The sequence below is a fragment of the Hemitrygon akajei genome, chromosome 6 (assembly GCF_048418815.1).
Source record: "Hemitrygon akajei chromosome 6, sHemAka1.3, whole genome shotgun sequence".
NCBI lineage: Eukaryota > Metazoa > Chordata > Chondrichthyes > Myliobatiformes > Dasyatidae > Hemitrygon > Hemitrygon akajei.
The window spans coordinates 44,649,388-44,666,476 of record NC_133129.1 but is presented as its reverse complement, the minus strand read 5'-3'; the positions used below and the strand labels follow the sequence as shown (position 1 = coordinate 44,666,476).

At 37.7% G+C, this 17,089-nt stretch overlaps 1 protein-coding gene across 7 annotated transcripts in view; it reads right to left on the bottom strand.

The window, feature by feature from the left end:
• Positions 1-17,089, bottom strand: part of LOC140729023 (ceramide transfer protein) — a 129,474-nt gene that overhangs the window by 78,741 nt on the left and 33,644 nt on the right. For all 7 annotated transcript variants that reach the window (XM_073048285.1, XM_073048279.1, XM_073048281.1 and 4 more), the window contains exon 3: positions 5,895-6,011. In XM_073048285.1, the coding sequence (XP_072904386.1) occupies positions 5,895-6,011 (117 nt within the window). The remainder of the gene's footprint in view (positions 1-5,894; positions 6,012-17,089) is intronic.

The window sequence follows — 17,089 nt, the reverse complement described above, 5'->3', positions numbered from 1 at the left end:
CTCAACTGTTTCCTGTGGCAGAGAATTCCACAGATTCACCACTCTCTGTGTGAAGAAGTTTCTCCTCATCTCGGTCCTAAAAGGCTTCCCCTTTATCCTTAAACTGTGACCCCTCGTTCTGGACTTCCCCAACATCGGAAACAATCTTCCTGCATCTAGCCTGTCCAATCCCTTTAGAATTTTATACGTTTCAATAAGATCCCCCCTCAATCTTCTAAATTCCAGTGAGTACAAGCCTAGTCGATCCAGTCTTTCTTCATATGAAAGTCCTGCCATCACAGGAATCAATCTGGTGAACCTTCTTTGTACTCCCTCTATGGCAAGAATGTCTTTCCTCAGATTAGGGGACCAAAACTGCACACACTATTCCAAGTGCGGTCTCACTAAGGCCTTGTACAACTACAGAAGAACCTCCCTGCTCCTGTACTCAAATCCTTTTGCTATGAATGCCAACATACCATTTGCCTTTTTCACCGCCTGCTGTACCTGCATGCCCACCTTCAATGACTGGTGTACAATGACACCCAAGTCTCGTTGCATCTCCCCTTTTCCTAATTGGCCACCGTTCAGATAATAATCTGTTTTCCTGTTCTTGCAACCAAAGTGGATAACCTCACATTTATCCACATTAAATTGCATCTGCCATGAATTTGCCCACTCACCTAACCTATCCAAGTCACCCTGCATCCTCTTAGCATCCTCCTCACAGCTGACACTGCCACCCAGCTTCGTGTCATCCACAAACTCGGAGATGCTGCATTTAATTCCCTCGTCTAAATCATTAATATATATTGTAAACAACTGGGGTCCCAGCATTGAGCCTTGCGGTACCCCACTTGTCACTGCCTGCCATTCTGAAAAGGTCCCGTTTACTCCCACTCTTTGCTTCCTGTCTGCCAACCAATTCTCTATCCACATCAATACAATACCCCCAATACCGTGTGCTTTAAGTTTGCACACTAATCTCCTGTGTGGGACCTTGTCAAAAGCCTTTTGAAAATCTAAATATACCACATCCACTGGTTCTCCCCTATCCACTCTACCAGTTACATCTTCAAAAAATTCTATAAGTCGTCAGATGTGATTTTCCTTTCACAAATCCATGCTTTGTCCGATGATTTCACCTCTTTCCAAATATGCTGTTATCACATCTTTGATAACTGACTCTAGCATTTTCCACACCACCGATGTCAGACTAACCGGTCTATAATTCCCCGGTTTCTCTCTCCCTCCTTTTTTAAAAAGTGGGGTTACATTAGCCACCCTCCAATCCTCAGAAACTAATCCAGAATCTAAGGAGTTTTGAAAAATTATCACTAATGCATCCACTATTTCCTGGGCTACTTCCTTAAGCACTCTGGGATGCAGACCATCTGGCCCTGGGAATTTATCTGCCTTTAATCCCTTCAATTTACCTAACACCACTTCCCTACTAACATGTATTTCCCTCAGTTCCTCCATCTCACTAGACCCTCAGTCCCTTACTATTTCCGGAAGATTATTTATGTCCTCCTTAGTGAAGACAGAACCAAAGTAGTTATTCAATTGGTCTGCCATGTCTTTGTTCCCTATGATCAATTCACCTGTTTCTGACTGTAAAGGACCTGCATTTCTCTTGACCAATCTTTTTCTTTTCATGTATCTATAAAAGCTTTTACAGTCAGTTTTTATGTTCCCGGCCAGCTTTCTCTCATAATCTTTTTTCCCTTTCCTAGTTAAGCCCTTTGTCCTCCTCTGCTGGTCTCTGAATTTCTCCCAGTCCTCAGGTGTGCCGCTTTTTTTTTGCTAATTTATATGTTTCTTCTTTGGACTTGATACTGTCCCTAATTTCAGCCTAATCCCTAATGTCAGCCACGGGTGCACTACATTCCCTGGTTTATTCTTTTGCCAAACTGGGATGAACAATTGTTGTAGTTCATCCATGTGATCTTTAAATGCTTGCCATTACATATCCACCGTCAACCCCTGAAGTATCATTTGCCAGTCTATCTTAGCTAATTCACATCTCATACCTTCAAAGTTACCCTTCTTTAAGTTCAGAACCTTTGTTTCTGAATTAACTATGTCACTCTTCATCTTAATGAAGAATTCCACCATATTATGGTCACACTTACCCAAGGGGCCTCGCACGACAAGATTGCTAATTAACCATTCCTCATTGCTCAATACCCAATCTAGAATGACCTGCTCTCTAGTTGGTTCCTCGACATGTTGGTTCAGAAAACCATCCCGCATACATTCCAAGAAATCCTCTTCCTCAGCACCCTTACCAATTTGGTTCACCCAATCTATATGTAGATTGAAGTCACCCATTATAACTGAAAAAGCAGATCAAGTTATAGTAATAATAGTGTGGAATTGTTAATTATGCAAGAGGCACAAATGGTCGTCACAAATATCAGAAATTCAGAATAAAATATCCAGCAGTTAGAGTTCAAATGGTGGCAAGTACAAGACTTCCGTACATGTGGTGCTTTCTTTAAGTGTCTGGTGAATAGTTTAAACTTGAGAAAGAATGCAGAGCAAAGGGCTACAAATCTGAAGTTTAGCTGTTTACACTATGCTAGTTTATTAGACTAAATAGGTGCCTAGCCAAGAAAAAACATTGAATATGATAGCATACAAATAATTCAGTAACTAAATCAATACAACAGTTTTTCTATAACATATCGCATTTAATCCCAATTTCTATTCACCCAAAACACTAAGTTCTTTTCTGAATAACAGTTTTATTACACTACTTCAGTGAATTTCAGAGACCAACTTCATTGCGAAAAGAAAATGACCTCTAATTCTGTGCAATAAGAGCCACTTTGCACTCTCTCATTATAACACAAGTAATTGAAACAATCTATCACTGTTCACCTCATCATAAGCTCTCATGAAGATCTCCAGGGGTCACCACTTACCTGAATCCTCTTCATAAATTCTAACTTTCATCCCTTGTAACATTCCAGTGATTTGAAGTTTTTTTTAAAAACAACTATTTCTTCATGTTATGCTCAAATATGTGCATAGTATAATTCTACTGCAGCCTTAAAAATAGTCTTCACCACACCTCCAAGTTCAACATTAATTTCTTGCTTTTGTAATTTTTGGTTCTAGATAGTGATATTTTTATTTTTTGTTTTTTCATTGCTACAAGTTATTGCATAGTCAATATTTTTGATATATATACACCCTTCTGTCACTCTGTTTCAAATGTAGCCACTATTCCTCTATATTTAAATTTCTTTGTCTCCATGAGACTGTCGCACCTGCTACTTATCGCCTTCCTGAATTACATTCGATAGTTTACAGACAGACAGACATACTTTATTGATCCTGAGGGAAATTGGGTTTCGTTACAGTCGCACCAACCAAGATTAGTGTAGAAATATAACAATATAAAAACATGAATAATAATAAGTAAATTATTCCAAGTGGAAATAAGTCCAGGATCAGCCTATTGGCTCAGGGTGTCTGACACTCCGAGGGAGGAGTTGTAAAGTTTGATGGCCACAGGCAGGAATGACTTCCTATGACGCTCAGTGTTACATCTCGGTGGAATGAGTCTCTGGCTGAACGTACTCCTGTGCCTAACCAGTACATTATGGAGTGGATGGGAGACATTGTCCAAAATAGGATGCAATTTGGACAGCATCCTCTTTTCAGACACCACCGTTAGAGAGTCCAGTTCCACCCCCACAACATCACTGGCCTTACGAATGAGTTTGTTGATTCTGTTGGTGTCTGCTACCCTCAGCCTGCTGCCTCAGCACACAACAGCAAATATGATAGCACTGGCCACCACAGACTCGTAGAACATCCTCAGCATCGTCCAGCAGATGTTAAAGGACCTCAGTCTCCTCAGGAAGTAGAGACAGCTCTGACCCTTCTTGTAGACAGCCTCAGTGTTCTTTGACCAGTCCAGTTTATTGTCAATTCGTATCCCCAGGTATTTGTAATCCTCCACTATTTCCACTGCTAATCCCTCAATTAAGGCTGATGTTTGATACATTTTACATCTGAAAAAACACTTCAACTTAATATCCATTAATTTGTATACTCTCACTTCCTAAATTTATAGTAAATAAGAGTTGCCCCATCATTTGGAACACAAGGTAGAACATACTGATAGCAGGAAGAACTGACAACTAATTTATTCAAAATGAACCATTTCAAAAACCAATGTTCAATATTTACTAATGAAATATTTATTTAGTTTTGATGGTACACACCCCCTTCCCAATTTATTTTCTATTTCATTCATAGCATACTTTTTACTATAACCTCAAATAGTACCTTTCATTTGGCAAATCAAGAGACAATTTTAGGTAAATAAAGGCTGGGTGGCAGCCTTGCCGTTTCTTTAGCATTTTTGTGTGTTTTTTTTTAAATAGAAGGCTAAGTTGCTAGCTGGACACTCAACCCTGCAAGGAGCCAGCCGAATTTGAACCCGGGACCACTTGCCTCCAAGTCCGGTGCAGATGCCAGTACACCACCAGCCAGCTTTATCAAGGGCACAAACTAGTATTTAAATAGAAACAAATCTTACATTATGATAGTGGAGGTTTCTCCAGTTTCTTGTCCTTATTGATTCAATTGAAAGTTCAATTCATATAGCATTATGAGAAATGTAATGTTTCTCAAGAGGCATTAAGAGCAAGAAACCAAACACAGTCCACCTTCACTAATCCGACTACTTGTAATCCGGTTCCTTCGATAATCTGGCACAGATTTCAAATTTCCCGGGCCACTGTACCAATCTGCTGCGCATTGTTTTGGTTGCGCTAGATCTGTTCATGTGTTGGTGCGCTCTTGTAAGCACAGACAGGCGATTCCTGCTTGTTTTCCTGCATTTATTAATATCATTTGCTCTTTTTTAGCCACAATTATGGCCCCAGTGAGTAAAGGAAATGCATCTCGTGCTGTGAAGCGAAAACACTACACATTATCCATTAAAGATAAGGTTGAACTCTTGAAAAAACTGGACAGTGGTGTATCGGTGAAAAGCTTGTACGAGTGTTACAACATTGTTTCTTTATATTATACACTGTGAAGAGCCAAAGAAAAACTGCTACATTTTTTTGCTGATAGTGGCTCAAAGAAACAGATGTGCGTAAGAAAAACAATGAAAGACGTAATAATTTCGGAACTAGATAAAGTGCTGATAACGTGGTTTAATCTGCGTATAAGTGAAGATGTTGAACTATCTGGAGATATGGAGAAGGAACAAGCAAAAGTGCTTAATGAAGAACTAGGACTAGATTATGAGTGTGACTATAATGAAGGCTGGCTTCGTTGGTTCAAGCAGTGGCATGGCTTACAGTTTTGTGCAATGTGTGGTGAAAAATATTCAGCAGACAAGGAAGCAGCAACAGAGTTTGTTGAAGAAATTGTTTTTGAAGAAACTGTTGTGCCAGCTTCAGCACCAGTTCCTGATGCTTCACTCATTTTTCAAGATGAAGATGTTGATGATCCTGACAACCCCACACTTGCAGACATGTAACTTTGCCTGAAGGTATATTAAAAGTCTCACTTTAGAAGCAGAAGTGCTCAACTTTTCTGTACAAGTTAATTCCTGTATATTTACCTGCACCCTTTATTTTATTTGTGCCTATACAGTATATTACTTTATTAAAATTTCACTTGCTACTCATTTAATATTTCTGTTTCATTATTATCTAACTTGTACTGACTTACATGATATTTTAAAGGTATGATGAGGCGGTTAGCTATTGCTTACAACAGAAGGATCACAATTCGGCATTTTCACTAATCGGGAACTCCTCAGGTCCCAATGTGCCGGATTATAGAATGTCGATCTGTATTTAAAACTTAAGTACGATTGAAAAATCAGTCACAATTAATTTTAAAATAACATTTCAGACAATTAAAAATTCTTGTTTTACCTTGTGTTGTTCAATAGCCTCTATCCATTGCTGTCTATGGTCTGGGTCTTGAGCACGGAGGTACCAGACACTATCATTCACACTGATATCAAAGCGACATTCATCAAACTCATGGGGCTGTGGAGAAATTTGCAAACCATAATTAGTCCGGGTTCATTCAAATTTTCACAGCAGACAATTAACAAAAAAAGGCATTATGGTTGTATGGAACAAGATCATTTTCCCTAGTATAACCCATTTACCTTTCTTTGAATAGAATGTACAGGAAGACTTTAAGCAGCAGTATTATTCAATTCCATTCTACTAAAACTTCAACATTTAAGAGTAGAATCATGTTATTTATTGATCTATTTATTTAAAACTTTGCAAGCCTGGATTGATTTTAAATTCTTTATGTGAAACAGATTGTATGGAAGCTACCATTTTTGGTTCAGGGCTTATTAGGTATTCAACTGGGGAAAAAGCAAGTTAAAATAGATCACAACTGCAATGAAGATAAATAAAAAATAAACTTTCATATAAAATTGGACCATGAACTCACATGGATTAAAGCCTCACTGACAAACAGATACATAGTTCAAGTCTACATTGCAATTAATTTTCAACCATGATCAAATTCAATCTATTTTCATCACTTCAATCAATTGGTGTTGAAAAACTAATCCCACTCTGCTGAAATTCTGTATTACATTAAAATTTTGATTTTCACTGGTTCTTGATCATAATGAGCTCGAGAGAATTCTTTTTTCTTTTTCAATTTCTTTATTAGTATTAATAATATTATGAACAAAATACAATTGATATATTAACAAAGGGATTACAAACATACAAATTCCCATTACACATGAAAGAATACATAAGCAATAATTACAGTATAAATGAGTTTTCCCAAAACATGAACCATACAGTATATGTATGAACAAGGTAAATCTAGATATTTCATAATATATGATATAAAAAAAAACAGAAAGAAAAAAGAAAAAAAATTTGCAAAATTGACTAAACTACTAATCTAATATCTAATGAAGAAAAAAGAAGCAAAAAAAGAAAAAAAAACTAAAAAAGAGAAAAAGGGCTGTTTATAATATCTCACAGGAATACATAATCATCAGTGTCGTCAACTCTGATCCTCTCAACATAAATAAGATTAAAGCTGGAAAATCCAAAAAGCTTGGAACAGGGTCATATTACATCATATGAAAATATTGAATAAATGGTCTCCATATCTTTTCAAATTTAATAGAAGTATCGAATACACCACTTCTAATTTTTTCTAAATTTAAACATAACATAGTTTGAGAAAGCCAATGAAATACAGTGGGAGGATTAATTTCCTTCCAATTCAACAAAATAGATCTTCTAGCCATCAAAGTGAGAAATGCAATCATTCGACAGTCGGAAGAAGATAAATGAAGTGAGTCCATCATTGGTAAACCAAAAATTGCGGTAATAGGATGGGGTTGTAAATCGATGTTCAATACCGCAGCGATAATATCAAAAATATCTTTCCAATATTTTTTCAAAAGCGGACATGACCAAAACATATGAGTTAAAGACGCGATTTCAACTTGACATCTATCACAAATAGGGTTTATATAAGAATAAAAATGAGCTAATTTATCCTTGGACATATGGGCCCTATGTACGACCTTAAATTGCATTAATGAATGTTTGGCACATATAGATGATGTATTAACTAATTGAAGAATTCTATCCCAATTCTCAATAGGAATAATAAGATTAAGCTCTCTTTCCCAATCATTTTTTGTCTTATAAAGGGGCTCTGAACGTATCTTCATAATTATATTATAAAGTTTTGATATAAGCCCTTTTTGAAAAGGGTTTAATTCAAACAAACTCTCCAAAATATCTGAAGACACAAAATTTGGAAACGTAGGAAGTACCGTACTTAAAAAATGCCTAACCTGTAAATATCTAAAAAAATGAAATCTAGGCAAATTATATTTATTAGATAATTGCTCAAGACATAAAACAATTGTCCGAAAATAAATCAGAAAATCTTAATAAACCCTTAGTTTTCCAAGCCAAAAAAGCTTGATCTATAACTGAAGGGTGGAAAAAACAATTAGATACAATAGGAATATTTAAAACGAATTGAGTCAACCTGAAAAATTTCCGAAATTGAAACCATATACGTAAGGTATATTTAACTATCGGGTTGTCAATTCGTTTCAGCAATTTAGAAAGAGCAAAAGGGAGAGAAGTCCCTAAAATAGAATCCAGAGCATAACCTGGTACCGATTTAATTTCCAAACTCACCCAATGAGGGCCAAAAGAACCATCCCAGTCTTTCAACCAACATAACAAATATCTAATATTAACTGCCCAATAATAAAATCTGAAATTAGGTAATGCCAACCCACCTTCCTTCTTTGTCTTCTGTAAGTATGTTTTACCTAACCTGGGATTTTTATTCTGCCATATATATGAGGAAATTTTTGAATCAACATTAGTAAAAAAAGGATTTCGGAATAAAAATTGGTACCGCTTGAAAAATATATAAAAACTTAACCATCTTAATAGCATTAATCCTACCTATCAGAGATAAAGATAATGGTGACCACTTAGTAAACAAGCCTTTAATCTGATCAATTAAGGGTAAAAAATTAAACCTAAATAATTCTTTATGGTTTTTTGTGATTTTAATCCCTAAGTAAATAAAACAGTCATTAACTAATTTAAAAGGTAAATTACCATAACTTGGGACCTGTCTATTCAAAGGAAACAATTCACTCTTATAAAGATTTAACTTATACCCAGAAAACTCACTAAATTGAGCCAACAATGATAGAACTGCTGGAATAGATTTCTCAGGGTTAGAAATGAATAATAATAAATCATCTGCATACAAAGATACCTTATGAATATCTGTCCCCCGATTAATACCCGAAATATCCTGTGATTCTCTGATGGCAACTGCCAAAGGTTCTAAAGTAATGTTAAATAGTAACGGGCTAAGAGGACAACCTTGTCTAGTGCCCCGAAATAAATGAAAAAAGGGAGATCTTTGATTATTAGTAAACACCGAGGCTACTGGAGTGTGATAAATCAGTTTAATCCAAGAAATGAATGTCGGACTAAAATTAAACTTCTCCAACACATAAAATAAGTAAGGCCATTCAACTCTATCAAATGCTTTCTCCGCATCTAATGAAATAACACATTCTGAAGTGCTATGTGAAGGAGTATAAACAATATTCAGTAATCTCCTAACATTGAAAAAAGAATAGCGATTTTTAATAAAACCGGTTTGATCTTCCGAAATAATTTGGGGTAATACCTTCTCCAGCCTGGAAGCCAGTAACTAGGAAAAGATCTTGGGGTCCACATTAAGAGAATTCTTTCAAAGTTAGTCGTTTTGGTATAGAAAGTCACTAGTGATAGAACATTACAGGAACAGGCCCTTCAGCCCACATTGTTGTGCCAAACTAATTACATTATTAATAAAAACAATTAAACTAATCCCTTCTGCCTACACATTGTCCATATCCATCTAGATCTTGCTTATTCATGGGCTAAGTGACTCTTAAAACCCTATTGTATCTGCCTCCACCATCACTCCAGTCAGCGCCTTTCAGACATTCACTTCTCTTTAAAAAAAATGCTTGCCCCACACATCCCTTTTGGACGTAGCCCTTCTCATTTTAAATGCAAGCCCACTGGTACAAGACAATAGATCTTTCGCCATTGACTGATTCAAGCTAATATACAAACTTGCCATCCTACAAGAGAGGGGTGATTTTATCTAATTGCTCAATAAGTTTTACTTATTAAATTATTAAATCTAATTCATTTCAAATGAATATGTAGAGAACTGAGGTATATGTGGAAAACTTCATGTGTGGTCCCAATACCGAAGGGCCAACCGAAAGTCTTGAATGACTACCATCCAGTGGCCCTGACTTCATACATCATGAAGACCCTAGGGAGGCTGGTACTGACTCACTTCTGACCTCGATCTCCTGCAGTTTGCTTACCAGGAGCCCACTGGAGTAGATGATATATCACTTACCTGCTGAACAGAGCCTACTCCCATTGGTTAAGCAGGGCAGCACTACAAAGATCATTTTTTTAAAAACTTTGTTAAGCGCCTGGGGGGGGGGGGGGGGGGGTACAGCTCCGATCAATGCAGGTTGGCACTTCTATTGTATCCTGGAGGAGGGACTACCTGACTGGCAGACCACATTATGGGCAGCTTCGGAAACGTGTGTGAGACAATGGCTTTAAGCAGCATTGGGGCCCCACAGGGGACTGTATTAGCTCTCCTCCCATTTACCCTGTATGCCTTGGATTTCAGATACAACACTGAGTTATTTCATGTGCAGAAATTCATATGACTCAGCAATAGTTGGGTGTATAAAAAGGAAGATGGGCCTTGATGGAGGACTTTATCTTACTGATGTTGAGCTGCAGATGATTCAGCTTGCACCATTTGACAAAGGAGATGGTGATGGACTTTAGGAAGACTGCTCCCTGTTACTATTGATGGTGAGGACATACAAGTACCTGAGGGTGTACCTGGAATACAGACAAAGGGGAGCACCAACAGAGGCTACATACAAGAAGGGCCAGTGTTGCCTGTACTTCTTGAGGATACGGAGGTCCTTTGGAGTATGCAAGCTTCTCCTTTACATGTTCTACCATCTGTTGGTGCCAGTACAATCTTCAATGCGGTGGTGTGCTGGGCAATGGCATCAACACAGGTGATGCCAACAGGCTCAACAGAAAGGCTGGCTCTGTTATGGGAGTCAAATTGGACACACTGGAGGCTGTGGTAGAACAAAGGACCCTACAGAAAATCCTGGCAATTCTGGACAATGTTTCTCACCCTCTACATGCCACTTTGGCTGAACAGAGGAGCACTTTCAGTAACACACCAAGACAACGGCGCTGCTCCAAAGAGCCCTACATGAGGTCATTCTTACCCTCGGCCAATAGGCACTATAATGAATCAACCTATAGCCAGGAAAGTGATGATCCCCTCCTGTTAGACTGTTTGAGGTAACTTACTTCTCTCCTAATATTTGTACATCTGTGCACTTATTGTGCTACTGTAACACTAATTTCTTTTGGGATCAATAAAGTATCTTTCTATATGGAACTAATTATAGGCAGAAGAGATTAGGTGTCATTGTTTAATTGGTTCAGCACAACATTGTGGGTCAAAAAGCCTGTACTTGTACTCTGTTTTAATTAAGGAAAATATAACAATTTGTACAAAAATTTAGACAAAAATCTAGCAAATGAAGTTCTTAAAGATGATCAAAGATTACCTCACTGTAACATAGCTAACTCCTTTTGCTTTGACCCTGCTTTAACAATAAGGGCAATTTAAAACTCAAAAGGCTTTCCCTCCAACTTTAGTTAGTTCGAAGTTTTGTAAATGCTGAATTGATCAAAATCGATTCAATCTGCTTTAACATAGCACTTTGTTGGTGAATAATGAAATGACTGTCAAATTTTTAATAATTTAGTTCCAAATAAAAAAAAGTAAAAGTTAAATAAGCTTACATAAATCATTTATATTTGAAATACTTGGAAATGGATAGCAACATGCAGAATTATAACTCAAAAGCAAACTAAAGAGTTACAGTTCCTCCCTGAAGCAACAAAAAAAATCAGCTTGCCCAAAATGGTGCACATCTGGAGTGCTAAAACTGAACATCTGCCAAACACAGGACATCAGCACCAGCAATGCCATAGAAATCAATTACGAAACCTGCAAGGAGATTGTCATAGCCATTGGCCTATAACAAAATGTGATATTGCAACATGGCAGCTTTGCTGCTTTGTTCCTCTGCAGCTGTCTGGAGTTCACAGTTAGTAATCCAATGGCCTCAAATGCAAGTATGCTGTGACATGGATCATGAAATTGTCAGATCTATTATTGAAAACTATGTAATTGACCACACCCTGCAGAGGCAGAAATATGAAGTATTCAGTCTAGCATACATGCAGTTTGCAATAACCCGAATGACATTTAACCACTATGTAAAATGATCTAGAAGACCACTCTGTTTCAGAACCAGAAACAGATTTAATATCACTGGCATATGTCGTGAAATTTGTTTAATACAATTAGAGAAGATCCACAAATGCAGTCTTTGCCAGTGATTCCCTTATTAACTAAAAAGGTCGATAAAATTACAACAATCTACTTTTAAAGCCAAAATTAATTGATAATCCATCTTTGTTCACTGTTGCCACTGTAGCATTTCTAGTAATGGCCAAATTTGAAAGTCCTTTTTCCATGAAGTTGAAGAGTTATATTAATGAACCACCGGATTACCACAAACCCCAGAGGGAAAGCGATAATACCATAAAACTTGTTGGCACAAAACAATGGAGTTGTGGTATCTGAGGTCTGAAAACGAATGCATGCTCATCTTAAATCAGCCCAAGAACACTGAATATTACTAGGGTTTAAGGACTTGATTATGTGGACAGTCTAAAATAGCTGGGTTTGTTCTGAGTCAGTCAATGTTAAGTGAAAATATAAAGTTTAATATCCTTGCATTTTGATAAAATAAGAAAACTGGTTCCAATGATAATGATTTATGACAATTGGCAAAAGAACTAAGGCTACTAATGAAAAATATTTACACAGCAAGTGATTGTAATCTCCACTTGCTGTTTACATGTGCTTTAGAGGAAACAGATTCAACACAAACTTCAAAAAAAATTGTACAATTACTTTGAGGGGAAGAAATCCATTTCTCTGGGGAAAAGAGCAAAAATTTGGGATTGGATAAATTAGAAGCTTCATTTTCCTTTCTCGTTTAAAACACTGAATCAGAAATCAAAACAATTCTAGAACTTCCAAACTGTATTATAACTAATTAACTAAAACACACTTAGCTGCCAACCACAAACAAAAATGTCGATTGTAGCTCCCTTAGAGAGGGTATGCATTAGTGCAATGACTCACGATTATGGTAACAGCACCAGCTTAACTTGTTTCTTTCTGAAAAACCTTGCACTCTGAACATGCCACATAATATCAACAAATTCTAATCAGGTCATCAAGATGTAAAAGAAATAATTGAACTTCTAGTACAAACATAATTTTTAACTATAATAATGGAATGATTTGCACAAGGCTGAATGAGGGATACTGCCAATTTTGGAGCTTAATGCTTTTCATAGTTCAACTATCAATTTTATTCAACCTGTATTGGTTTTTCAGCTGTCAGCCTTCTTTATACAAGCCAAGAAAGCCAACGGCTAAACTAAAATTAACTCAAATAAGATCATACATTTTCTGGCTTTCCTGATCACCAGTGTTTAAACAAACATGCATTCATGGTGGAAAAGTATGTTGGCAATGATCCCAGTATTCACTACAAGGAAGATATTATACACTTGTGATGCTACTGTGTTATACATGCACATACTCCACATTTCACAGTTCTTCCACACAGGGATTAGCAGTACATTAATAAACCAAATTACTTTTAAACTTAACTACTCCATGCCAAGCTTTGTCTAGGTTTAATTTCCACGATGGTGTTTAATTACCTGATCTCAGAAAGGCTCTGAAAATCTACATTGCCAGTCACCGTGCATAAAACTTGGAAGTGATTTTTTTTCCTTTTAAAAAAAAAGACTCACACATGATCACCTTTCAGTAAAACCATCTCTCTCTCTCTCTCACACACACACACACACAATGATATTGCAGTAATTTTAAATAACTTTCCAGAAAAAGTCAATAAATCACATGAATAACTGTCAACTTGATAATATCTGAAGCTACTAGCAATTATAGAACATCACTCTGGTATTTGCCAGTGTTCTTAAAGTACATTTTTAATTTTAGCAAAATAAAAACGATGGAAAGCAATACAGAAAAGTACTGAAATAGAGAGAAAGCGAAATGACAGTCTAGAGTTCTTTATATAGTGAATAGGATAGGCAAGTTAAGATAATTGTTTTAACAGCTGTAAAGTCACAATAAATTTGTCACAATAAATCAAGCTTCAATTATACAACATCAGGACAATATTTTATGCCACAACTCAGCAACAGGATTGAAAACAACTTTTATTTCACTAGTTCATTAATATGCTCCATACTCTTACGTTTATTTAGTGGCACTTAAAATTATTTACTAAATGGACATAACGCAAAAAAATTCCTGACCTAACCAACAATGTTAAACCAATGAGGGTAAACCAAGTACTCTGAACTGGCAACTGAAGCTGCCCAGAACAGCTGGAAGACCAAGATTTTCCCTGTAGAAGTGGGATGCAGGGGATTTGTAGCTACATCTACGACTAGTCCATTGAAGAAGATGGAGGTGAGGGGATATTCACTCCAACAAGCAATCAAGTCCTTGTCAATTGCAGCAGAAAAAAGCAGTAACACACACAAAATGCTGGTGGAACGCAGCAGGCCAGGCAGCATCTATAGGGAGAAGCGCTTTCGATGTTTTGGGCCGAGACGTCGACAGCGCTTCTCCTTATAGATGCTGCCTGGCCTGTTGCGTTCCACCAGCATTTTGTGTGTGTTGCTTGAATTTGGATTAAAAAGGAAAGACAACAACTGGGCTGCAAGATGAAGACAGGAGGGTATGGAACTGAGGGGTTGTATCTGGGACACCAGGTAGCACCGTTGAGCCCTCCGGATACGTCATGGGCTTAGCAACGAAATGTCGAAGGAGGGTGCCCACCTGATGACCCCGATGAGGTACCTACCCTCCTTGTCACCACTCCAAGCCCACTGCCAACATCGAGAGTGCCATCAAGTCCTATTAGCTCTATTACAATGAGGGTAAAATCATTAGCAATGCAGGATTTTAGGAATTCAATATCAATTTCAAATGTGGCATAAATATCCCATATCTGAGTTCAACACAAATTAATTCTTTTAAAAATCTGATTTTTATAGTAAAAGTTTAATTTTTCAAATTTCTCATAATCCACTCTCATGTTCATCAATTCATCCAAGGTCTTTCCCCCCTTTCCATCGCCCAGCATCAATACCAAATTCTATCCCACTTGGCTCCATCAGCCACATCCCTATCTACTTGGGGTCTCTTCAATCTGGATTCACTCTTCTTAACCTCTCTCCTACATGGCTCTCTGCACACCCTCCCATCCCCCATATATAACCTACCAGCCTTCATTTCACCCCTCCCTGTTATTTCTATACATTGGCCATTTTCCCTTTACACCCTCACTCCTGTCAGGACTCGAAGTATCAGCTGCTCCTGTGCCTCTGCTGTCTGACCTGGGGAGTTCTTCCAGTGGTTTACCTTTCACTTCAAATTCCAATTTCTTGTGTTTCCTGTGTATTGCCATTTATGGCCTTGAGTCAAATCAAATCACAGCCAATTAATTACTTTTGATGCCAGCCCCTCTTAACAGAATTATATGCCAAAGTTCATAAAAACAAAGTTATGAATTCTGTATCCATAATAGTCAGGTCAAAAAAGGTTGATTAGAGGCTTATAATAAAAAGGCTTTGGAAAACTTGTACCTCACACAACAAAAAAAATTATGAAATAGAAACCTATAATATTCATTAAAAACTCACCCAAGTGTTCTTTTCTGGGAAAAAGTAGTGAGAATGTGAAAAGGGTAAGGGGTACGTGTAGAGGGGGTGGGCGAGGGGTAAGTGTAGCAAAATATGTAGACAGGACAAGAGAGAGGTACGTCATTGGGGAAGTAAGGAGAGGTAGCTAAAATAAGGTGCCAGGCCAGACGTGGAGACCACAAGGAAAAGGGAACCTACGACCACAAGACAATGTGCTTGGCAAAGTATTTTGAGGATACCTATTTCAAGTGTTTTGAAGTATGTCAGTATTAATTCTAGGTATTACGCTTTAACCTTTGCTAATTCTGAGTATTTTGCATGCTTAGCTATGCAATAGCCAATCAATTGAGGAATTCGAATCGGTAACCATATTTGCGAATGTAGTACCCTACTTTTGGGTATAAGTATGACCTTTGTAAACCGACAAATTGGGAGTTGGCTACCTTACGCCCGAAGTGCGTGGGGCTGCGAACTCCTCTCTGAATAAAAACCGTTTCAGAGGTAATTTTGTGTCTCTGGTGTTTTTCCTCAACTGAGCAGGTTAATAATTTCAGGTTGACAGTAGTTTGCAGCCAACTCAAAATTCACTAAGCCTAAATAGCAAATTCCAGTCGAGTTTGGCCGGCACAACATCACACACAATTGGTACTATAGCTACAGAGCTCCAGCAACTCAGACAGTATCTGGGTGGAGCTTGCACATTCTGGTGGCCATGTGGGTTTCTCTGGGTATTCTAGTTTCCTTTCACAGTCCAACGTTTGGCAAATTAACTGACTATGGCAAATTACCCCTAGCTCGTGTGGTGGTAGAACATAGTTGATGGGTGTGAGGGAGAAAAAATTGGGAACTGGCATTGATTGGAATGTGACAAGAGCCGACGTAGACTATTAGAATGTGAATCAGTGATAACCATCTTCATTCACAGGAAAGACAAGGTCAATTACGTCAGCCCCAGGACAAAACAAAGAAAAAAAAAGTTGCTCAAAGCAATGCCCCCGGTGCCAGCTATCTTTAACTGCACCATCATGACCAAGTAGAGGGGATATTTTCTGATACCTGCAACCTTCAACTTCACTCCTAAATCTTCACTTAATGAAACCATGTGCACTTGCACACAACATCATTCAGGCTGAGAAGTGGCACAAAGTTACACCGCACCAATATTAGGCAATGACGACTTCCATCTAATACTTATTTCACCTTTTAAAGGGATACTGGTTTGTGCACAAAGGAACAGAACTGAAAATTGTGCTCAAAAGCCAAGATGAGGTACACAGAACATCAATAGATTCATGTGGAATGTAACTATCAGCACAGGCAAGTTAGGCAACATGATTTGCTTCAAAAAGTATTCAAGCCACATCTTCTAGGTAGTTCCTCACCAACAAAGCAATCTATTAAAATTGCAACTTGCTTGATGAAATGGGAGCTTATCGAGGTTTGGCTTTGAGAGCTGCCCTCTCTGCAATTGCACAGTAAATCATTGTACAATTTAGCAGATCATAAGTGGCCGTTCTTGCACAGCTCTGCTGTTCCAGGTAGTTTAATAAGCGACCCAATCTACTTTCTTGACTAAATGTCTTGAGGGGAAAGGACTTCTTTTAAAACTCAAACTTAGGAAAAGCCTACACAGCATG